At 44.2% G+C, this 25,060-nt stretch overlaps 1 protein-coding gene across 2 annotated transcripts in view; it reads right to left on the reverse strand.

Annotated features, from left to right (window-relative positions):
• ascc3 (activating signal cointegrator 1 complex subunit 3) overlaps nucleotides 1-25,060 on the reverse strand; it is a 740,670-nt gene that overhangs the window by 377,328 nt on the left and 338,282 nt on the right. The window contains exon 15 of one of the 2 annotated variants that reach the window (XM_068026891.1): nucleotides 24,520-24,749. The exons of the other annotated variant lie outside the window; for it this stretch is intronic. Within the exon in view, the coding sequence (XP_067882992.1) occupies nucleotides 24,738-24,749 (12 nt within the window). The 3' untranslated portion in view covers nucleotides 24,520-24,737. Of the gene's footprint in view, nucleotides 1-24,519; nucleotides 24,750-25,060 lie in introns of those variants that run through there. 2 annotated transcript variants of the gene reach the window in all.

Below are 25,060 nucleotides of genomic sequence, written 5' to 3' on the forward strand. Positions count from 1 at the left end.
GCGAGCCCACCTCCACTGGCCCTGGGGAGCCAGGCTGGGATTTTTCACTCTCCAGGGCCTTAACTGGTCTTGAGCGGGACTTCCACATCCTTGAGGCAAGCAGACCCAGCTAATGGATTGCAGGCCGGCAGCTCTTAGTCCCAGCAGTGCCATTGTGAGCGGTGGCCACTGCTGGTACTGCACCAAGCCATCATAAAGCAACAGGAAGGACGGCCCTGGAACTATGGTAAGTCTTTGGAGCCTCACTGGGGACAATTGGCTGGGCCCCAGCAAGGCAAAAGGGAGGGGGGGGCAGTTGTGGGGGTAGGGTGGGGGGGGGGGGGGTTGCTGGTGTGCGATGTTGTGCATTGGGGCAGTTGGGGCTTCAGGGACGGCCCTCCGTGGAGCACAGGATGCCCGATCAGGAGGGCCTCCCAGCCCGCAAGAAGGCCACCTGCTTTTACCAGATGGGGTTCTTGAGGCCTTTGCCCTCTGGTCGATGAGGGTAAAATACCCACGGCGGCAGGAGGAGGCCCTTAAGTGCCAGTTAATTGGTCACTTAAGGGTCTTGATTGGCCTGGGGCAAGTGGGCGTTTCTCGCTGCCGCCGCCCCATGTAAAATTGTAGTGGAAGCAGAAGGGGGTTGGGAACAGCCCCCCATGGCCTCCCACTCAATTTTACAAACCCCCACCACAAGCCAGTTCGTTTGGGGGCCGTAAATTTCCCGCCAAAGAAGGTGATTGTCTGAACTCTCCTCAGGATGAACGTCTTAGAACAGTAAACAGGTGAGACTAATAAACCTAGATCCCCACCATATGTGAAAAAGGAACTGTGAAAAGTCACATGGTGGGGCAACAACGTTGGTCTCCTTTTAAAGATCTTTAAAATATAGACTGCAGGAAAAAGCAGTAAGCAGACCAGACAGTTCCATTGCGCCTGAAAAGAACTGGAGACGAAAACATCTTAAGCCTCCAAACCCGTTCCTTTTCAAGTCCACCAGTACAGAAAACTGACCTCCCAGTAATAAGTCTACAAGCAACTAACTTCATGACCTGCTGAAAAATTCACCTCCTTGAGACAATCCTGCAATGACTTCGATATATGACTCCGGCTATCGAATCCACCTAACTACGCTTTGGGAGTGAAAACAGGCCCGCGGCTTGAAATTTGTAAAAGTGCATTGTCCTTTTTAACGGCTTTCTTTCTCAAGTGTGTATGTGAGAGTGATGAGTGAGTGATGTAGCATTAGATTTTCGGGTTGAATGTGTGAATAAAAATAATCCTCTTTATTCAAACTCACGAAAAGTGTGCTGCTGATTATTCAAATTGGCTATACACTCAGCGGTTAAGAAACACACACATCTTCCTTGTCAAAAACACACTGATCATGGACAGTAAAAGGGAAAGGACTGGGGTTTCAGTTCTCTCTCAATTCTGTCCGTAACACTTACTAACTGCTTTCTCAATCTGCCTTGACACCTCCAATGATATGTGCACATATACCCCCAGGTCCCTCTGCTCCTGCACCCCCTTTAGAATTATATCCCTTATTTTATATTGCCTCATCTCATTCTTCATATCAAAATGCATCACTGGACACTTCTCTGCATTAAATTTCATCTGCCATTTGTCTGCCCATTCCACCAACCTGTCTACGTCTTGAAATCTATTACTAACCTCATCCCAGTTCACAATAATTCCAAGTACAGTCAGCTCCAGACCTCATTACAGCCTTGCTCCAAACATGGACGGAAGAGCTGAATTACATAGGTAAGTTGAGAGTGACTGGTACTGCTTTGATGTCAAGGGCAAAGAGTATGGCATCAAAGAAAGAAAAGGGACCTAGGGGTGCATGTGCATAGATCTTTGAAGTTGGCAGGACATATTGAGAGAGTAGTTAGCAAATATATGGGATCTTGAGCTTCATAAATAGAGGTATTGAGTACAAAGGCAGGGAAGTTATGCTGAACCTTTATAAAGCTCTGGCTAGGCCACAACTAGAGTACTGCATCCAGTTCTGGTCATCATACTTTAGAAAGGATGTGAAGATTCTCGAGACGGTGCAGAGATGATTTACCAGAATGGTTCCAGGAATGAGGGATTTTAGCTGCATAGTTAGGTTGGAGAAGCTGGGGTTGTTCTCCTTGGAACAAAGGAGATTTGATAGAGGTTGACAAGATTATAACAGGTTTAGATAAGGTAGACAAAGAAAAGATGTTCCCAATAGCTGATGGTACAAGGACTAGGGGAGAAAAAGGTCTCCCTTGGTCGAGGAAGACATTTTTTTTATGCAGTGAGTGGTAATGAACTGGAACTTGCTACCATGGAGGATGGTGGAAACTGAAACAATGAATGATTTCAAAAAGGGAATTGGATGGGCACTTGAAGGAAATAAACTTGCAGGGCTACGGGGATAAAGTGGGGGAATGTACTGACTGGATTGCTCTACAGAGAGCCTCGATGGGCCTCCTTGTGTCATAATGACTATATGGCTCGAAGGAACCTGAGCAAAATCAAAGTCAATGGGAATCAGGGAGAAAACTCTCCACTGTTTGGAGTCATACCTAGCACAAAGGAAGATGGTTGTGGTTGCTGCTGGCCAATCATCTCAGTCCCAGGACATCACTGCAGGAGTTCCTCAGGATAGTGTCTTAGGCCCAACTATCTTCAGCTGCTTCATCAATGATTTTACCTCCCATATAAGGTCAGAAGTGGGGATGTTTGCTGATGATTGCAGTATTCAGTACCATTTGCAACTCCTCAGATACTGAAACAGTCCGTGTCCGAATGCAGCAAGACCTGGACAAGATTGAGGCTTGGACTGATCGGTGACAAGTAACATTCGAGCCACACAAGTGTCAAGCAATGGCCAATCTCCAATTGAGAGAACCTAACCATCTTGACACTCAATGGTTTTACCATCGCTGAATTCTCCACCATCAACATTCTGGAGGTTTCCTTGACCAGAGACTTAACTGGACCAGCCATATAATACACAGGGCCCTGTTCTTTGCAGACAGAAAGAACATGTACAAACACTGTGCCTGTTTCAGCTGAACAAAATAAGTGACAGCCATTCGCTGGTTCATTCCTCAGGACAATGCCTTGACCAGAGTCAAGCTGCCTGGTTTAAATTTCAAACAAAGCTTGGCAGTTAATTGTCAGTCACCGTAAACTGGTGCATTCTCCATGGCAACGCCTCTACCAATCAGAGTTCAACTGCCAATCAGCAGTCTCTTCTCAAACAGCATGAGGAAGGCGGTGGCGTAGTTGTATTGTCACTGGACGAGTAACCCAGAGACCCAGGGTATTGCTCTGGGGACATGGGTTCAAATCCCACCACAGCAGAAGGTGGAATTTGAATTCAATTAATAAATCTGGAATTAAAAGCTAGTCTAATGATGGCCATGAAACTATTGTCGACTGTTGTAAAAACCCATCTGGTTCTCTAATGTCCTTTAGGGAAGGAAATCTGTTGTCCTTACCTGGTCTGGCCTACATGTGACTCCAGACCCACAGCAATGTGGTTGGCTCTGACATGCCCTCTGAAATGGCCCAGCAAGAAACTCAGTTGTATCCAACCACTACGAAGTCAATAAAAAGGAATGGACCACCCGGAATCGACCTATGCACTGGAAATGCTTACGGCAAACCCAGCCCTGTCAACCCTGCAAAGTCCACCTTACTAACATTTGGGGGCTTGTGCCAAAGTTGGAAGAGCTGTCCCACAGACTAGTCAAGCAACAGCCTGACATAGTCATACTAACGGAATCATACCTTACAGACAATGTCCCAGACACTGCCATCACCATCCCCGGATATGTCCTGTTCCACCGGCAGGACAGACCCAGCAGAGGTGGTGGCACACTGGTATACAGTGGGGAGGGAGTTGCCCTGGGAGTCCTCAACATTGACTCCGGACCCCATGAAGTCTCATGGCATCAGGTCAAACATGGGCAAGGAACCTCCTGCTGATTACCACCTACCGCCCTCCCTCAGCTGATGAATCAGTACTCCTCCATGTTGAACACCACTTGGAGGAAGCACTGAGGGTGGCAAGGGCACAGAATGTACTCTGGGTGGGGGAATTAAATGTCCATCACCAAGAGTGGCTCGGTAGCACTACTACTAACCGAGCTGGCCGAGTCCGAAAGGACATTGCTGCTAAACTGGGTATGCGGCAGGTGGTGAGGGAACTAACAAGAGGGAAAAACCTACTAGACCTCGTCCTCACCAATCTACCTGCCGCAGATGCATCTGTCCATCATGTTGTGTGGCACTACCACTGTGCTAAATGGGACAGATTTTGAACAGATCGAGCAATGCAAAACTGGGCATCCACGAGGCGCTGTGGGCTATCAGCAGCAGCAGAATTGTACTCAACCACAATCTGTAACCTCATGGCCTGGCAGATCACCCACTCTACCATTACCATCAAATCAGGAGACCAACCCTGGTTCAATGAAGAGTGCAGGAGGGTATGCCAGGAGCAGCACCAGGCATATCTAAAAATGAGGTGTCAATCAGGTGAAGCGACAACACAAGACTATCTGTTTGCCAAACTGCGGAAGCAGCATGCGATAGACAGAGCTAAGCGATCCCACAAACAACGGATCAGATCTAAGCTCTGCAGTCCTGCCACATCCAGCCGTGAATGGTGGTGGGCAATTAAACAAATAACTGGAGGAGGTGGCGCCACAAATATCCCCATCCTCAATGATGGGGGAGCCCAGTACATCAGTGCAAAAGATAAGGCTGAAGCATTTGCAACAATCTTCAGCCAGAAGTGCAGAGTTGATGATCCATCTCGGCCTCCAGCTGAAGTCCCCAGCATCATAGATGCCAGACTTCAGCCAATTCGATTCATTCTGCATGATATCAAGAAACGACTGAAGGCACTGGATACTGCAAAGGCTATGGGCCCTGACAACATTCCAACAATAGTACTGAAGACCTGTGCTCCAGAACTTGCCGCGCCCCAGCCAAGCTGTTCCAGTGCAGCTACAACACTAGGATCTAGCCTGCAATGTGGAAAACAGGTATGTCCTGTACACAAAAAGCAGGACAAGTCCAACCCGGCCAATTACCGCCCCATCAGCCTACTCTCAATCATCAGCAAAGTGAAGGAAGGTGTCATCAACAGTGCCATCAAGCGGCCCTTGCTCAGCAATAACCTGCTCAGTGACACAGTTTGGGTTCTGCCAGGGCCACTCAGTACCTGACCTCATTACAGCCTTGGTTCAAACATGGACAAAAGAGCTGAACTCAAGAGGTGAGGTGAGTGTGACTGCCCTTGACACCAAGGCAGCATTTGACCGAGTATGGCATCAAGGAGCCCTAGCAAAACTGAAGTCAATGGGAATCGGGGGAAAACTCTCTGCTGGTTGGAGTCATACCTAGCGCAAAGGAAGATGGTTGTGGTGTTGGAGGTCAATCATCTGAGCTCCAGGACTTCACTGCAGGAGCTCCTCAGGGTAGCGTCCTAGGCCCAACCATCTTCAGCTGCTTCATCAATGACCTTCCTTCAATCATAAGGCCAGAAGTGGGGATATTCGCTGATGATTGCACAATGTTCAGCACCATTCGCAACTCCTCAGATACTGAAGCAGTCCGTGTAGAAATGCAGCAAGACTTGGACAATATCCAGGCTTGGGCTGATAAGTGGCAAGTAACTTTCGTGCCACACAAGTGCCAGGCAATGACCATCTCAAAAAACAAAGAATCTAACTATCTCCCCTTGACATTCAACGGCATTACCATCGCTGAATCCCCCACTATCAACATCCTAGGGGCTACCATTGACCAGAAACTGAACTGGAGTAGCCATATAAATACCGTGGCTACAAGAGCAGGTCAGAGGTTGGAATCCTGTGGCGAGTAACTCACCTCCTGACTCCCCAAAGCCTGTCCACCATCTACAAGGCACAAGTCAGGAGTGTGATGGAATACTCTCCGCTTGCCTGGATGAGTGCAGCTCCAAAAACACTCAAGAAGCTCAAGACCATCCAGGACAAAGCAGCCCGCTTGACTGCCACCCCATCAACAAACATTCACTCCCTCCACCACCGACGCACAGCCGCAGCAGTGTGTACCATCTACAAGATGCACTGCAGCAATGCACCAAGGCTCCTTAGACAGCACCTTCCAAATCCACGACCTCTACCAACTAGAAGGACAAGGGCAGCAGATGCATGGGAACACCACCACCCACAAGTTCCCCTCCAAGTCACAGACATCCTGACTTGGAACTATATTGCCATTCCTTCACTGTCACTAGGTCAAAATCCTGGAACTCCCTTTCTAACAGCACTGTGGGTGTACCTATCTCCCATGGACTGCAGCGGTTCAAGAAGGCAGCTCACCTTCTCAAGGGCAATTAGGGATGGGCAATAAATGCTGGCCTGGCCAGCGAGCCCACATCCCATGAATGAATTAAAAAAATAAAGTTGTTGTTTTGCCTTACATTGGTATTCTTGCAGATTGTCCTGATAAGTGCAACATACAAGCTTCAACAACATGTGTCTATTTTCAGCAATACTCAAGTTCTGTACTACCAAATTACTATTAACTCCTCTTTCATTGTGATTGGGGCAGCAACCTCTTGATAAAGACAGATGCAAAGCACTCATTTAGTACCTCAGCCATGCCCTCTGCCTCTCTGCATAAATCCCATTTTGGGTCCCTTATCAGCCCCACTCCTCCTTGTACCACCCCTTTACTACTTATATGCCTGTAGAAGACTTTTGGATTCCCTAAATCCTTCCCTCTCTTTCATGAATCTCTAATTGTTGTGCAGACAGCTAAACAATTCTATGATATACACACAACAGTATTCCATCTTTTTCTCTTCTGCATTTGACACTCTTGAAGGTGCATTGAAATATTTGAAAAAGTATCACAGTTATAAGCTTCTTGGAATTGGTTACTCATTCTGCTGTCTTATGAAGCTTAGCATTTATTTATAAAATAAAATGCTTGGCTCTTAAGGACTTTTATATCAGAAGTGGAGTACAGGTGTATTCCTCAATTTTGCAAATTACGAGTGCTTCACTTCTTACTTTCTTCCACCAGAAGATGTTTTGCTTTACATACTTTGTCTTTCTTTATTGCTAATTTTTGACATTTGGGCTAATGCTTAGGTGAGCACTCTGGTAACGAGCATTGTGATGAAAGTAAGATATAAAATAACACTGTTACCATATCAAAGTATGTCATACTCATGTTATCTATATTAAAATCAAATAATGGTTTTAAATATCTTTGATTATGGTGCAAATCCAATTAATTTCATTGCAATATGGCAAAAAGGCCTCAAGTCTTTCGAACTGCCTGTTATAACGAATGGTGACCAAGGCACTGAACCCCTGGGGCAGACAGCAATCAGCATTAAAATGTATGATAAAGGAAAGGGTTTAGGGTTGGAATACTGTTCAAAAATGTATCAAGAAACATAGGACTCAATGAAGACTAGAGAACAGTGATGATGTACTAAAATGCTACTTTTGTAACATGATAACCACAATTGTTTGCACAGGTCAAAATAAAAAAGGCAGCTCAACAAATGAGTCAGTTTTTGATTGTTTCAAAAGTCAATTCTGCGCCTCACCATTCTCCCCATCCCCACCCACCCATTTATATTATTCATACAGGATGCTGCTCATTAGAAATCTCTAAAATATAGAAACCATTATCATCAAGATGCATGGAGAATTGCAATGCTATTACAAGCTAATATTGTGGCTCATTCGTTCCTTTTACACAAGCTTAGAATGGGGCTAGGTCGAGGAAAAATAATATAGATAGCCAGCCCATGAGCTTGATGAGCTTCAGCAGATTCCCTACTTCCAAGGAATTTATTTTATCATTTTTTTCTCTCCCCAGGGATAGGCCATCTCAGCACACACATCAGGCTGGATTTTATGGGCCTCTCTGAGGTGGGCAGGCACATAGGATTGTGACGGGTGGGCGGAGGGTCCGTCACCAAACAATTTTCCTGGGGGCGGGATCGCCCAATGACAGCTTTCCCGCCCAGAAGCCAACTGAGGGCCTGAAGTGGCCAATTAAGGACTTCTTCCCGCCGCTGCTGGGATCTTATCAGAGGCAGGGGGTGCCTCCGCCACGTGGGGAGGGCGCCTTGTAAAATGTGGCACCCTCCCTGCAGTCTTGGGGGTGGGGCCCCCTTCAAGGGCAATGTGTGGCCCACAGAAGTCCTCCGCTAGGAACCACTTTACCCACCCCCCCCACCAATCGCGGGGGCCTTCCAGACTGACCCCGGCAACCTCGCTTCACTTAGCTGAAGACTGGGGTTCCAATGCTGGACCTGAGTCTGAGGTCTCTGCAGTACCGGCAGTGGCCATTGCTCCCAGTTGCACTGCCAATAGGGCTGAGCTGCCGGCCCTCTTATTGGCTGGCAGCTCTTGGAGGCGGGATTCCCATCCTTAAAGGGACGGGAATCCCGGCTTGTGAAACTTGAGGTTTAAAGACCAGAGGATCACTCCAGGAGGGTTGTGAAAGGCCGAGGTGGGGTTATCCCCGCCTTTTTGGCCCAGCGCCGGGAGCCCCACCTCCTCCTCAAAATTCAGCCATGTTGTAGGAATGCAGATGTGCATATGAATATATGAATTAGGAGGAGTAGGCCATTTGGCTCCTCGAGCATGCTCCGCCATTTGATAATATCATGGCTGATGTGAGTGTGGCCTCAACTCTACTTTCCTGTCTACCCCCTATACCCTTTGAGTACCTTGTCAATCAAGAATCTATCTAACTCAGCCTTAAAAATATTCAATGACCCTATCTCCACTGCTCTCTGGGGAAGAGAATTACACAGACTAACAAACCTCAGAGGAAAAAATTTCTCCATCTCCGTCTCAAGTGGGAGACCCCTTATTTTTAAACTATGTGCCTCACAAGGGGAAACATCTTCTCAGCATCCACCTTGTCAAGTCCCCTCAGGATCTTATATGTTTCAATAAGATCACCTCTCATTCTTAAAACTCTCATGGATACATGCCCAACTGTCCAACCTTTCCTCAAGATAACCCTTTCATCCCCGGAATCAGTCAAGTGAACTTTCTCTGAACTGCTTGTGATTCCATTATTTCCTTTCTTAAGGAGACCAAAACTGTATACGGCACTCCAGTTGTGGTTTCATCAATGCCTTGTATAACTGTCGCAAAACTTCCCTACTTTTATACTCTATTCCCCTTTCAATAAATAACATCCCATTTGCCTTCCTGATCACTTGCTGTAGCTGCATACTAACTTTTTGTGATTCATGTACCAGGATGCCCAGATCCCACTGTACCACACGCAAGTTCTGCAATCTTGTGCATTTAAATATACTGCTTTTCTATTCTTTCTGCCAAGTTTGTGCCCACTCACTTAATCTATCTGTATCCTTTTGCAGACTCCTTATGTCCTCTTCACAACTTACTCTCTTGCTTATATTTGTGTCAACAGCAAATTTAGCAACAATACATTGTCCCTTCATCTAAGTCATTGATATGCAGAAGTGAGGCAGAATGTTTACTGAGCCAGGAGCAGAGGCCCCAGATCCAAAAGCAGATTGCTACACCAACAGATTTCTGGGTATGAGCTGCTGCAGGAAGTGTGTGCATGTGTGCGGCCCATGGGTCAACTACCTTTTTGAAGTGACTGCTATTGATGTTCCTTTAGTAAAGCATCTCCCATATCTGTTCAGTTAAAATAGCCGTGATAGAAAGTTCAATGAAACAAAGACAAAATAATTTTAAAAAAGAAAACACTGCAATTTTTCGCCCTACAAGAGCAAAAGCTCCAGCAACCAAATGGACAAAGCAAAATCAATACTGAAAGAGCAATGACAGTTGCACACAGACCCTATTCGATCTTAAATCTTTTCTGCCACTAGGTTTTATCCAGTGACAAGGGAAGTACTTTACAGTGACAGCTGTATGAAGCTTTTGGTGCTTAGCAGCTCCTTTCCAGTCACATTAATCAGGCTTAATGAAATTGCTTGCAACTAAAAGTCTACTTTTAAATTCATTCAAAGGATGTGGGCATCACTGGCAAGACCAGCATCTACTGGCCATCCTAACAACTGAGTGGTTTGCTGGGGCAAATCAGAGGGCAGTTAAGCGTCAACCACATCTAGTCACATTGTGGCCAGACTGGACGGCAGGTTTCCTTCCTTAAAGGACATCAATTGAACGAGTTGGGTTTTTACAAAAATCCAACAGCTTTGCGGTCACCCTTACTGATACCAGCTTTTTAAAAAAAACTAAATTCAGATTCATCATGCTATCACTTTTACGTTGATACAAAGTGACTCCAGCCCATGCTGATGCAAAAGTGAAAAGGTAACTCAGGGATCGATCAATATTTAACTGGATTTCAACCTGGAACATCGATATGGGGACGTGTTTCCTGTCCACTTCGAGCCAGTGGGGGTAGGAATGTAGGTGAGTCAGATGAAGTGTGGGACTCATTTAGACACCACACGGCAGCCAACACTGAGGCTGCTGGTTGTCCTGAGGGAGAGATCTGCAGTTTGAGCCAAAGCCTTCCACTGCATCAGAGGGAAGTCAGATATCACGGGGAACCGGAGGCCTGGCACTTGGGGCAGGGCAGATCCTCTTCGCGGAGGGTGGCAGGAGGAGGCCACCTCGTCGTTTAGAATCATCTCCCTCTGCCTTGCTAACCTCCTGCTTCTGCTTCTCCCTTTCTAGGGCCTTACTATCCACAAGGTCCACACCTCTCTACAGGCCCATGTTGTAGAGGGAGCAGCAGACCCCCAGAATGACTGAGGTCCTTGCAGAAGGATATGGGAGGGCAACACACGACCGGTCCAGACACCGGAATCTCATTTATAGAAGCCTGAAGGCCTACTCAATGGCTGCTCTACTGAGCAGGTGGCGTTGATGGTATTATCTCTGTACCACTAGAGCTCTCCTAGAGGGGTCAGTAGTCATCTCTTCAAGGGATTTCTCTTGTCCCCTAGGACCCAGCCGCACACTTTAGGGCTTGGAGTGACGATCTGAGGCAGCCTGGAGTGGCGGAGGACGAAAGAGTCATTGTAGGCATCAGGAAAGTAAGCACACACGTGGGAGGAAGCTCTTGTTGTGGTCACAGACCAGTTGATATTGAGGGAGTGGAAGCCCTTCCTGTTGATAGATCTCACTGGCCACTTACTGGGTGCCTTGATGGCCACATGGGTGCCATGCATGATGCCCTGTCCCTGGGGGAATCCAGCGCTGGAGGCAAAACCCAATGCCCTCTGACTCTGTGAGGTTGTATCTGTTGTTAAATGAATGTGCTGCCCAGCTCTGGCAAAGACGGCATCAGTGAACAATGAGTTGCAGTGGTGTAGCCATTTTTGAGATGCCACTAAGGTCCGCAGCTGTTCTTTGGAAGGAGCCAGAAGCGAAGTTTAAAGGCAACAGTGAATTTGACAGCTACTGGCAGGACACAGCGACCAGTGCTATGAGGTGCAAAATATTCGGCAACGAGAGCACAGAGGTCTGTGACCATCTGCCTAGAGAGTGACAGTCTCCTGCGGCATTGGGGCTAGGTTGTCGCCAGGTAGCTCTGTCTTCAGCAGTCAATCCTCTGTTGAGGGTTTGGCCTCGGTTGTGTGCCTGCCCGTCTTTCCTCTCCCATGCCCTCCTGATGCCTGGAGCTCCGCCTTTCCTGTGAAGGGTGTTGCCTCTCATCGCCACTGCAGTCAAAATCTGGCAGTCATATCCCCATTGCCAGTTGGAGCCTTCTTTCTGGGCAGGTGGCTGCCCAATTTTCCTTGGCAGCCTTGCCCCCCCTCTCTTCGGTTATCGCGATGCTGGCGGGCACTGACCAGTTCAAAGACCGGACGCTAAGTGTCCACTCTCCCCGCCGACTGTGCAGCACCAAGGGAACTCCCTTATCCAGTCCCCATTTGCTGACCCTCCTACAGGGCTCAGGTGATACCCTGGGGAATCCATGGCTGGCTCCCAATTTTTACCCATCTGCCTTCAGATGAACTGTTTCTGAGGTGCAGATAACATGCCCAGCCCTTTAAAAAAACTTAACTTGAACCCGACAAGCTTTTCAACATGTTAATTGGCCTTAATTGGGAGGAGAGCAGGATTCCTGTCCTGCCCTCCCCCCATTCTAGTGATTGCCAGCGACAGGGTTGGCACCTTGAAGTTGACGCGCTGTCCGGTGCCAGTATTTTCAGGGCTCCTGTGCCTCCACTCCTGACTTTGGTGGGCCTCGAAAATTCAGCCCGAGATTTGGAACAAAGCTGTTATGATGTCTGCAACCGTGTGGTCCTGACAGGGCCCAAACTGAGCACTGGTGTTAAGCGGGTGCTGCTTGTTGGTGCTGTTGTCGACAACTTTCATCACTTTGCTGATGATTGAGAGTAGACTGATAGGCCAGTAATTGGTTGGACTGGATTTGTCTGGCATTTAGTGAACAGAATATACCTGGGCAATTTTCTACTCTGTTGGGTAAATGCCAGTGTTGTAGCTGTACTGCAACAGCTTAGCTAGAGGTATGGTCTCCATTTTCTGACATGCTTGAATGGAAAGAGATTTTCCTTCTGATCAAATTTCTTTGCCCCCTATCATCATTGAGACTGGCGTGTCTCTCCCCAAGGAATTCTTGAATTTGGACATTTGTTGGCATTCAAATTATAATAAATCCAAGTTAACATAGTGAAAAGATGAATTAAAATTATGCCAATCCTGGGTACCATAATGTAGGCGGCGATCTGACTTTGTACCTCTTAGTCAGGAGACCAACAATCCAGAGCTGCATCTATTGGTTCACCAGCACACTCTTTAGGAAGACAAGAGGTACATTTATTCACATAATACTGCTGCTTCTTTAGTCAGACTAATCAAAGCATTTAATTCATGTAAATAGATTCCAGGCAGAAATAATGCAATGCTCCAATGAACTGATGAAATTGTCAAGCCTCGTCAAAACATATTGTTATGATGATGCTTCTATATTTTTTGTTAGGGTTCTTTGGAGGACTCATGTATTTTAGAATGATGGACATTATTTTATTGGGAAAAATGAAAAGGATTCCATGGATGTTTTATCATTAAGGTAATGGAAAAGAGGTCATCGGAAGGTCATACATGCCAGATTGTGGGAAAACCGCAATCTGCCATAAAACTGGCACCTCTAACTTCCATACCAGTTTTTGGGGAACCATTTAGTAGGGTATTGGTAGACTGTGTAGGACCTATACCAAAAACAAAAGTGAGACACCAATATATACTCACTATCATGATATGGCTATTCGGTTCCCAGAGGCTATTCCCTTGAGAACACTTTCTGCTAAGGCAGTGATCCGGTTCTTCACTAAATATGGATTACTGATTGAGATCCAGTTGGATCAAGGTTCTAATTTTATGTCTGAAGGTTTTCAGGAAGTTATGGGTAATTTGAGTATTACACAGTTGAAGTCTTCAGCATATCACCCACAGACACAAGGGACTTTAGAACGGTACCATCAGACCCTCAAAACAATGATCAGGACATACTGTCGTGAATATCCTTATGATTGGGATAGAGGGCTAGAATTTCTTTTGTTTGTCACTAGTGATTCACCTAATGAGTCTACCAGTTTTAGTCCTTTTGAATTAGTTTATAGAACAGAGGGGCGAATCTTCTGTGTTTGATCATGTATCCTGTGTTCCGGGATTGGCTCACGAAAGCCTGCAAAGTGGCTCAGGAATACCTTAAAGCTTCCCAAACAACCAAGAATTGGGCAGACAAGCATGCAAAGACCCGAACATTTCAACCAGGGAATGAGGTGTTAGTATTACGGCCTTTACAGCGTGAACTGCACGGTTCAGTGATCCATATAAAGTAGACAAAAGAATTGGTAAATTAAATTATTTGATTGACACCCCAGATTGCCAGAAAAAGAATCGGCTGTGTCATATCAATATGTTGAAATAATATCATCGCTGGGAGGAGGATAAGCAAGCACAGGTATGTCAGGTAATAGGGACAGTGAAGGCTGAAAGGGATAGTGAGGATGAGGGAGAAGGAAGCCTAGACAATTCTCAAATTGAACCTCCTACTAACCGGTTAGCTAATACTGAATTGTCAGGGAGATCAGACACTATGCTTTCATAAAATAAGAACAAGAAACACTCAGCAGGTCTGGCAGCATCTGTGGAGAGAGAAGCAGAGTTAACGTTTCAGGTCAGTGACCCTTCTTCAGAACTGGCAAATATTAGAAATGTAAAAGGTTATAAGCAAGTAAAGTAGGGGTGGGGCAAGAGATAACAAAAGAGAAGGTGTAGATAGGACAAGGTCACAGAATAGCTGACCAGAAGGTCATGGAGCAAAGATATGTTAAAGCATTAGTGCAGAAAGGGTGTTAACGGACTGAAAATTGAACAGCCAGAAGTACAAACATGAAAAAAAAGTGGGTAAGCAAACTGAACTATGCTTTCATATTTAGACGCAGAACAACGAGAAGACCGAATAAGACTACTCACAGAATTTAAAAGCATCTGTAGGAACAAGCCAGGATGTACAATCTTCGCCACACATGATGCTTAAGTCCAGAGAAACAAGCCCAGGTAAAAGCAGCAGAAATCCAATACATGCTGGAGAACCACCTCATTCAACCCAGTCAAAGCAGCTGGAGTTCCCCAGTCATGTTAGTGCCTAAACTGGTGGTTCAACTAGATTCTGCATAGAATATAGAAAGGTTAATGCAGTAACAAAGTCAGACTCCCACCCAATTCCTTGCTTGGAAGACTGTATTGACAAAGTGGGCAGTGCCACATTTCTTACAAAAATAGATTTGTTAAAGGGATACTGACAGGTTCCGTTAACATCCAGAGCTAAAGAAATATTGGCCTTTGTCACACCAGATGGTCTTTTCCAATGCCGAGTGACGCCATTTGGGCTAAAAAATGTCCCAGCCACTTTTCAAAGACTAATGAACCAAGTGGTAGCCAGTGTTCCTAACTGTGTGGTTTAACTTGACAATGTGCTGGTATACAGTGACAATTGGAAGGACCATTTGGAACAACGAGAAGCTCTGATTAGAAAATTACAATCAGCTGATTTAGTGATAAACCTTGCCAAAGGTGAATTTGTAAAAGCCAGAGTAACCTACCTCGGACATATAGTAGGGCAAGGACAAGTGTTGCCAAGAACAGCGAAAGTACAAGCACTGGTGGAGTTCCTCACCCTAGGACTAAGCGAGAAATCATAAGGTTCTTGGGGATGTGTGGTTTCTACCAAATTTTAGTACTGTGGCTGCTCAATTGATGGATTTTCTACAAAGAAAGCCAAGGTAGTGTGGTCAAGGAAGTGCCAAGCATCTTTTGAGAGGCTGAAAGCCATTTTTATTAATGAACCACTTCAAGGTAGCAATCGATACTAGTGAGCTGGGAGTCAGTGCAGTCCTGGTTCAGGACGATGAATCAGGCATAGAAAGGCCAGTGGGATACTTTTCCAAAAAGCTAAATCAATACCAAAGAAGATATTCAACACTGGAAAAAGAAACCCTAAGTTTATTACAGCTTTTAAGCATTTTGAGGTCCATGTTCACCATGATTACCGAGAGACACTGGTATATACTGAGCTTACTTAAAAAATTATCCACATTGCGGGAAAAAAATAATGTAATTGTGGATCCTTTGTCTAGGTTTTAACATGACTATGAGTTATCTGAGTGCAAAGATGGTACAAAGTAGAGCTGTGTTAGCTACAGGTAAAGAGTGAATGAGTAAGTGTGACAATGTGTTTTAAAATATTTTTCATCTTTTTTTCCCCCACTCTTTGTAATGAAATGCATTTGAAAATGGTGCTTCATTCCTCCAAGGATGGAAGTGTTATGATGGTGCTTCTATATTTTTTGTTAGGTTTTTTTGAGGACTCATGTATTTTAGAATTATGGACATTGTTTTATTTGGGAAAACTGAAAAGGATTCCATGGATGTTTTCTCACTGGGGTCATGGAAAAGAGGTCATCAGAATGTCTTTTGGACCTGGTTTGTAAACAACCCTTACTGGAAGTCACCTGTCTTCAGATAAATATCCAGCAGGGGCTTTTTGACTTGGAGATGATTTTTACAGAGAAATGATAGGTGAAGATTTATATGAATCAGAAGGCTTGAGTCTTGAGATATTGTTTTTGGTTTCGCTTTGGACAGTGTGTTGGCATGTGAACTGTTTTGAAGGCAGTTGGAGAAAACCAAGAGCGCAGTCATCATCAGCACCTTCTTCCATCTTTTTGAGAATTTCCTGAGAATCAAGTGTAAGAAATAGAAAAACTAATGCTGCATTTCTTCTGAAAAGCCTGCCAGAAACCCCTGATGCTGCATTTTGTCTAGAAAACCTGCCAAACTGATCTTCAATGTTGCCTGAAAAGAGCTGTTCTTGAAAGATCCCAGTGACAGCCATCTACATGTATTTGGGACATCAAACCAAAAAAGGGACAACCAACATCTTCCCATTTCTTCAAGAATTATCAAGTGTTTGGCCAAAGGGGTGTGTGTGTGTGTGTGTCTGTCTGTGTGTGTGTGTGTAAAAGAGAGAGGGGCTAAGGTAAAAAGGGAACTTTCATATTTCAACCCGTGTGTTAATGCTTTGCATCGTTACTGATTAAGTCTTGTCTTATAATAAATGGATAATTTTGTTGTTTATCAAAGAAACCTGGTTGGTGTATTTTATTCTGAGATAAAAAAAAGTCTATGATTGACCATATCAGTCGGTGGATAAACACTTAAATATATGTTGTGACCTGTGGAGAAGTGGAACTCGAAAAAACAGTGCACTCCTCCCACCTAACAATTCAGTTTCACATACCCTTTAACTTCTCTCTATCTTCTCATGAGAGTGTAAGAGTTCATGTTGTGTTAAGTGTTCGTGGTTTACAGTAAACCTGTTGAATCTTCTCGGAAGGGCAGTCTGTTCTAAAGATGCAAGCCTGGGTGTTTGTAGTCTTAAACTTGTAGAGGTGTTCTAGATTTCTGGTGGTTAAGATTTCAGACCGGAGGTGGTGGTCACTTTCATTTCTCTGCTGCACCAAGCTGAAGTGCAAAACGAGCAGCAGGACTTCTTGTTTAGGCTACATCTTTCAACAGCCGCTCACTGGACTGCTTTTCTGTGATCTCCCCCTCTCTCTCCAGAGGGTTACCTTTTAAGGTCACAATTCATCATATTAGCATTTCTGGTACCTGACACATGGTCTTCTAACATGGTGTGACACACAATGGACCAGGATGTGAAGTCCATGACCATCCATTAAGATCTGGATGAGTGTCATTCTGTTATGATGTGTCTACTTCACACATTCTTTGGGCTGGATTTTGTGCAGGAGGCGGGGCACCAGGCCGAAAAGGCAGAAGGTACCCCGCCTCTGCATTTTTTCAGACCCCCCGGAGTGATTCTTCGGTCTTTTGGGGTTAAATTTTAAGGAGGCGGGATCCCCATCCCTTTAAAGACTTAATAGCGATGGGGATCCCACCAAGAGCTGTTGGCCAATTTCAGGGCTGGCAGCCCAGCAGTATCACCATCGCCACCTGGAGTGGTGGCCACTGCCAGTGCTGCAGAGGCCTTGGACCCAGGCCCACGCTGGAACCTCGAAGAAGTAGGTGAGGCGAGGTCACCAGGGTCAGTTCAGAAGGCCCCAGAGAATCGGGCTGGAAGTGGTAGGGGGAGGGGGTCCCGGGGCTAACAGTTGTTCCCAGTGGGGGTGTCCCGTGGGCCACCAATTGCCCACGAATGAGGGACACCCCCCACCCCCCCAAACCCCTGAAGCCCACACGGAGGGCACCTCATTTTCCAAGGCATCCTCCCCGCTTGGCGTAGCCCACCCCCCGCCACTGTTAAGAACCCAGCAGTGGCAGGAAGAGGCCCTTATTTGGTCTGTGGGGGGGAAGGCTGTTGTTGGCCTATCCCGCCCCTGGGAGAATCACAATCGACATCTGGTTCCATGGTGAGCGTGTAAAAAAGGTAATGTATTGATTGTGGGGGACTTTAATCTGCATATAGATTGGGACAATCAAATTAGCAACAGTGGTCTAGAAGATGAGTTTGTAGAATGTTTTTGTGACAGTTTCTTGGAGCAATACATTGTAGAACCGACTAGGGATAAAGCTATCTTAGATCTCGGACAGTGTAATGAAGCAGGATTATTAAGCAATGTAATCATTCAGGATCCACTGGGAAATAGTGATCATAATATCATTGAATTTCATGTGAAGTTTGAAAGTGACACATTTCAATCACAAACAAGAATCGTAAACTTAAACAAAGCCAATTAGAAAGGTATGAGAGGAAAACTGGCTAAGGTTAATTGGGTAAATAGACTGGAAGGTATGGCGGTAAATGAATAGTGGAACATATAAAGAGACAATGCAAAGGGTTCAAGAAAAGTACATTCCATTCAAAAACAAAGACTTGTCAAGAAAGACTCATCCGTGGCTCACTCAGGAAGTCAAGGAGAGTATTAGACCAAAAGAAGAGGCTCACAATGTTGCAAAAATAGAAGCAAGTCTGGGGATTGGGAATGTTTTAGAAATCGCAAAGGGCCACCAAAATGTTGATAAGGGAAAAAATAGAATGAGAGTAAACTCGCCAGCAATATAAAAAGATTGTAAGAGCTTTTATAAGTACATGAAAAGGAAGAGAGTAGCTAAAGTAGACATTGGTTCCTTCGAGGCACAGACAGGAGAAATCATTATGGGGAATGAGGAAATGACAGAGGCATTGAATAAATATTTTGTGTCTGTCTTCACAGTAGAAAACTAGTTCCAAACCAGAAATAGGCAGTAAGCTAGGGGCTAAAAAGAGTGAGGACATTAAGGATATTGATATCAGCCGAGAAAAAGTATTGGAGAAACTTGAGGGACTAAAATCTGACAAGTGCCCGGAACCAGATGGCCTACATCCTAGGGTTCTAAAAGAGATAGCTGAAGAGATAACGGATGTGCTGACTATTATTTTCCAGAATTCCATGGACTCAGGAATGGTCCTGTCAGATTGTAAGTTGGCAAATGTTATGCTGCTTTTCAAGACAGGAGGTAGAGAGAAGACAGGCAACTACAGACCAGTTAGCCTAACATCAGGCATTGGGAAGATGCTAGAAAGAAGTCTTAACATTGCACTTGGAAAAGCATAGTATGATTAGAACAAGTCAGCATGGTTTTACGAAAGGGAGATCCTGTTTAACAAATTTATTAGTTTTTTGAGGATGTAACTAATTGAGTAGATAAAGGGGACCCAGTAGTTGTAGTATACCTGCATTTCCAAAAGGCATTCGATAAGGTGCCACATAAAAGATTAATAGGCAAGATAAGGGCTCATGGTGTTGGGGGTAATATATTAGCGTGGATAGAGGATTAGTTAACAGACAGGAAACAGAGAGTGGGCATAAATGGGGCATTTCAAGTTGGCAGGCAGTGAATAGCGGGGTGCCACAAGGATCAGTGCTGGGGCCTCAGCTATTTCCACTCTATATTAATGACTTGGATTAAGAGACAGAGAGTAATGTATCTAAGTTTGCCGATGAAACAAAGCTCGGTAGAAAGGTAAAATGTGGGGAGGACATAGAGAGGCTGCAAAGAGATATAGACAGGTTATGTGAGGAGGCAACAAGATGGCAAATGGAGTATAATGTAGGGAAGTGTGAAGTTGTTCACTTTGGTCGTAAAAATAGGAAAGCAGAATATTTTTTTTAAAAAAAGATGTGAAACTGGTAAGTGTTGATGTTCAGAGAGACTTTGGGGTACTGGTACAAGGAATGCACAAAGTTAACATGCAGGTGCAGCAGGCTATTAGGAAGGCAAATGGCATGTTGGACTTTATTGCAAGGGGATTACAGTACAGGAATAAAGAAGTCTTACTAAAATTGTAGAGGGATTTGGTGAGACAGCACCTGGAATACTGTGTGCAGTTTTGGTCTCCACATTTAAGAAAGGATACACTTGCACTGGAGGCAGTGCAGCAAAGCTTTACTAAATTGGTCCCTGGGATGAGGGGGTTGTCCTATGATGAGAGGCTAAGTAAATTGGGCCTATATTCTCTGGGGTTTAGAAAAATGAGAGGTGATCTAATTGAGACATACAAGATTTTGAAAGGGCTTGATAGGGTAGAAACTGAGAGATTGTTTCCGCTGGTTGAGGAATCCAGAATGCGGGGGCACAGTCTCAGAATAAGAGACCAATCATTCAGGACTGAGATGAGGAGAAGTTACTACACTCAAAGGGTTGTGAATCTTTGGAATTCTCTACCCCAGAGGGTTGTGGATGCTCCATCATTGAATACATTTAAGGCTGGGATAGATAGATTTTTGGTCTCACAGGGAATCAAGGGATATGGGGAGCAGGCAGGAAAGTGGAATTGAAGCCCAAAATCAGCCATGATCGCATTGAATGGCGGAGCAGGCTCGATGGATCATATGGTCTAATTCTGCTCCTGTTTCTTGTGTTCTTGTAATAAAGCTGTACTTGACATCTACGAAGTGTTATTACCATTATATTAGGATTTGTTTTAGTATAAGGCTTTGCAGTATGCAAAAGTTAATACAGAATTTTCCCATAGAAGATGATATGTTCTGAAACTGCTGGCAGTCTGAAGATTGAGGTATTCTACAATGTTTCAGCTTCTGCTTTTGGCAGTAGAAAAATGTAAAAATGCTGGCCCTATTCAGTTGGCCCAAATGAATTTGTCCAGTTTTTATGGACAGGACATACATGAGCAATTTTCCACTTTGTCGGGTAGATGCCGATGTTGTGGCTGTAATGGACAGCTTGGCTAAGGGTGTGGCTAATTCTATAGCACAAGTCTTCAGCACTCCAGCTGGAAGATTGGCGTGGACCTATAGCCTTTGCTGTATCTAGGGCACCCAGCCGTTTCTTGATATGTGAGTCTACTGTCAATCATCAGCAAAGTGATGGAAGAAGTCATTAACAGTGCTACCAAGTGGCATTTATTGATCAATAATCTGCTCACTGATGCTCAGTTTGGGTTTCCACCAGGGTCACTAAGTTCCAGACCTCATTACAAGTTACATCCAAAAATAGGCGAAAGAGCTGAATTCCAGAGGTGAGGTGAGGTGAGAGTGACTGACTGTGACAGCAAGGTAGCATTTGACTGTGTATGGCTTCAAGGAGCTTTAGTAAAACTGAAGGCAATGGGAATCGGGGGTGGGGGGGCAGGGGAATAATTCTCCATTGGCTGGAGTCATACTCAGCACAAAGGGAGATGGTTCTGATTGTTGGAGGCCAATCATCTCAACCTTAGGACATTGTTGTAGGAGTTCATCAGGGCAGAATCCTAGGCCCAAACATCCTCTGCTGCTTCATCAATAAATTTCCGACATCATTAGGTCAGAAGTGGGAATGTTCACTGATGATTGCAGTGTTCAGTTCCATTCACAACTCTTAATATAATGAAGCAAACTGTGCCCGCATGCAGCAAGATCTGGACAACATTTCAGACTCAAGTTGATGAGCAGCAAGTAACATTCGCAACATACAAATGTCAGCAATGACCATCTCCAACAGGAGAAAGTCTAACCACCTCCCCTTGACATCAAATATCATTGCCACCATCACCATCCAAAAACTTAACTTGACCAGCCACATAAATAATGTGACTACAAGAGCAGGTCAGAGGATGGAAATGTTTTGGCGAGTAACTCACTTCTTGACTCCCCAAAGCCTTTCCACCACTTACAAGGCACAAATCAGGAGTGTAACAGAATACTCTCCACTTGCCTTTATGAGCGCAGCTTAAACAAGACCAACATCATCCAGAACAAAGTAGCCCACTTGGTTCGCATGCCATCAATCACCTTAGATATTTACTCCCTCCACCAGCAGTGCAACGTGGCTGCAGTGTGTACCATCTCCAAGATCCCATAAATTAATACATTAAAAACATGTATTATACAACAGTAAACTAAGTTCCAGTACAGTGCACAATTTTTTCCCACTATAGTCCACCAGGAAATATTGTTTTAAGCCTATGAATTTGAAAACTTGGGCAGAAAACAATTACTTAAACCTAAATGGTTAATGGTGCTTGGCTTTAAAGCCTGCTCGGGTATAAAATTAAAACCCGACTCGACCACAGCCAACCCGAACCCGACCCGAGCCCTTTAATATATTTTCGCGCCCGACCCAACACGAATCTTCTTCATCTGTTCCATCAGCAGGCTATGCCTGCAGCTGGAGTTGTGGGAATCATGGGTAAGCCTGATCCCGTGACTTCCCGGAAGCAGAGTCCAGCCCGACCCAACCCGAGCCGGAATGCTGGTCTCGGAATTTCAACCCGATCCGACGCGAACCCGACACACATAGTTGGGTCCGGGTTGGGTGGCCAGACTTTACTTGGCTTTTTTATGCAATGACAAGTGACTTGCACATGGGTGAAGACTATTGCTCATTTTAGCTACCTATAACTTGCAAAATGAATGGTTGATATTTTCTCACTATTCTTTCTGATGGAATTAGAATGCTGTGTGTGAATTAACAAATATGTGTGCTGGCCTTATTGGTTACAATTCTACTCAAGCTAAATATCTGTGGAGGTTACGTAGCTGTAAAAGGATGCAAGTCTGAATTAGCAAAAATTTTAAATGACACTTTTTGTTCTCCCACCCAACATAAATATATTGCTTTATATTTGGCTCTATTGAATACATATAGATATGAAAGAGTACTAGAGCCTCATTTTTTTCAAAATTGTTCTATCTAATGGCCCAGAAGTCACTGCAATGGTAATATTGGTGATGAATGCCATAATTGTGATTTCTGATCGTTCAGTGGCAAGCTTTTGCCACAATGTTCTGTAAAAAAATAATTAAAATACACCACAACTAGCATAGAGAGCCATGGAGCAGGAGAATTACAACCATTCGCCAAAGTAAAAACCCATTGACATGTAAGGCTCCTTGGGCCCGGAAGTATTTAAAATTGACGTTTGAAGGTTGAAGTGATGAACAGAAACAAGCACTATACTATAAGAGAGCTGATTCACCTTAAGCATTGTTTTTATATCTATCTTGTTAAATATATTACAGTTCCATCTAATCTATGTAAATAGGCACATTTAAGTACCTCCTCTTTATTTTTATTATAGGATAGAGTCATACAGCACAGAAACAGGCTCTTTGGCCCATCGTGTCTGTGCCGGCCATCAAGCACCTAACTATTCTAATCCCATTTTCCAGCACTTGGCCCATAGCCTTGTATGCTATGCCGTTTCAAGTGCTCATCTAAATACTTCTTAAATGTTGTGAGGGTTTCTGCCTCTACCACCTCTGCAGGCAGTGCATTCCAGATTCCAACCACCATCTGAGTGAAAATGTTTTCCTCAAATCCCCTCTAAACCTCCTGCTCCTTACCTTAAATCTATACCACCTGGTTATTGACACCTTCGCTAACGGAAAAAGTTACTTCCCATCTAACCTATCAATGCCCCTCATAATTTTGTATACCTCAATCATGTCCCCCCTCAGCCTTCTCTGCTCTAAGGAAAACAGCCCTAGCCTTTTCAGTCTCTCTTCAGAGCTGATTGCAATTTCTCTACCACCTCCTTATTTCGAGACATTGGAAGCATCCTCTTCTTCAGTAAAGATAGATAAAACTACTCATTTAGTATCTCAGCCATGCCCTCTGCCTCCATTAGATAATTTTATTTTGGTCCCTAATCAGACCAACCATATTTTTGATCATCCTTTTACTCTTTTATATGTTTATATAATACTTTAGCGTTTTGTTATCAGCTAACTTTTGCTGCGGAGACAATCAATGACTTCCAAAGGAAATTGGTTGACCACTTGAAGGAAATAAACTTGCAGGGCTACGGGAATCGAGAAGGGGAGTGGGACTGACTGGAGAGCTCTGTGGAGAGCTGGAATGGACTCAATGGGTTGCATGGTCTCCTTCTGTGCCATCAATGACTCTGTGACCTGCTCTTTTCCCCTGTTAATTTCCTTTCTCAGTTTTCTCTACTTTCTGTATTCTACTTGATTCTTCAATGTTCTATGAACTTGCCATTTATCATAAGCCTCCTTTTTCTGTTTCATTTTAATGCCAATTTCTTTAGTCACCCAGGGAGCTCCAGCTTTGGATACCCTCTGGATGCCCATCCTTTCCCCCAAATCCCTAGGATGCCTTAGGATTGTGGACAAGCAGTAGAAATAATGTGATGTAAAATGAAGTAATAATTCTATACTTCATTTAGTTCATGCTCACTGATTCCAATCTCGCTTATAGTTTTATTATGGTTGTATTAGAAATGGCATAACAAACCGTTTAAAAAAAAAACTTACAATTTGAATAGTTATAGAAAATCAGCACTGGAGCGTGAAGGAATTTTACCACCTTATATTTCGAAATATATCATACAACATGTGTAATTAATGACAACTGGAGTTAATAACGTATGGTTTAGCATCAATGGAAGGGTGAGGAAAGGAGAAAAATTATATTCTTTAATGCCAAGGTGATAAGGTCTTTAGGATCTCTTAAGTCTTACTGTTTTAAAAAGAAATACAAATACTAAAAAAAAAAATCACATTTTAAAAAAACTGAGCAAGCTATTTTGGGTTATATCTTTTGAATACTTAAAAAATAGAAAACATTCTTTAGGAATAGTCCACAGATGAAATTTTTCACAAATTTTTGACTTTTTGCACTTTCTTTCTTAGCCTTGGTTGCGCAGTTCAATCTCCATCAGCATCTTAATCTCCATTATATTATTCTCTCCATTGTCTCTTGACCCATCAGTTTCTTTAATATCAGGTTTTACCTGTACAACTTGTGTAAATACAACACAATGTTTAGAAAATTTGCAGAACATTACGCCTTTTGTCAACTTGAAATGTAGTTTGTCTCAATTTACTGCACAGAAACAAAATGAATGAAAACAAAAATATTGTACAGTAGCCACCTTGTAGAGAAAGGATGTCATAATGTGAAGGAGCAAATGTCTTCATTTTTGTACATGTAAGTGGTTATAATGTGAACAAGGCACAAGGCCATTTAAATTGCTGTCTGCCAAAGCAAAGCCATTCTCGTCCCATCCCTCAAACTCCTGCCAGAGTACTGTCTTACCAAATCGAAGTTTA

This window comes from Heterodontus francisci, chromosome 3 (assembly GCF_036365525.1).
Source record: "Heterodontus francisci isolate sHetFra1 chromosome 3, sHetFra1.hap1, whole genome shotgun sequence".
In the NCBI taxonomy this organism is placed as follows: Eukaryota; Metazoa; Chordata; class Chondrichthyes; order Heterodontiformes; family Heterodontidae; genus Heterodontus; species Heterodontus francisci.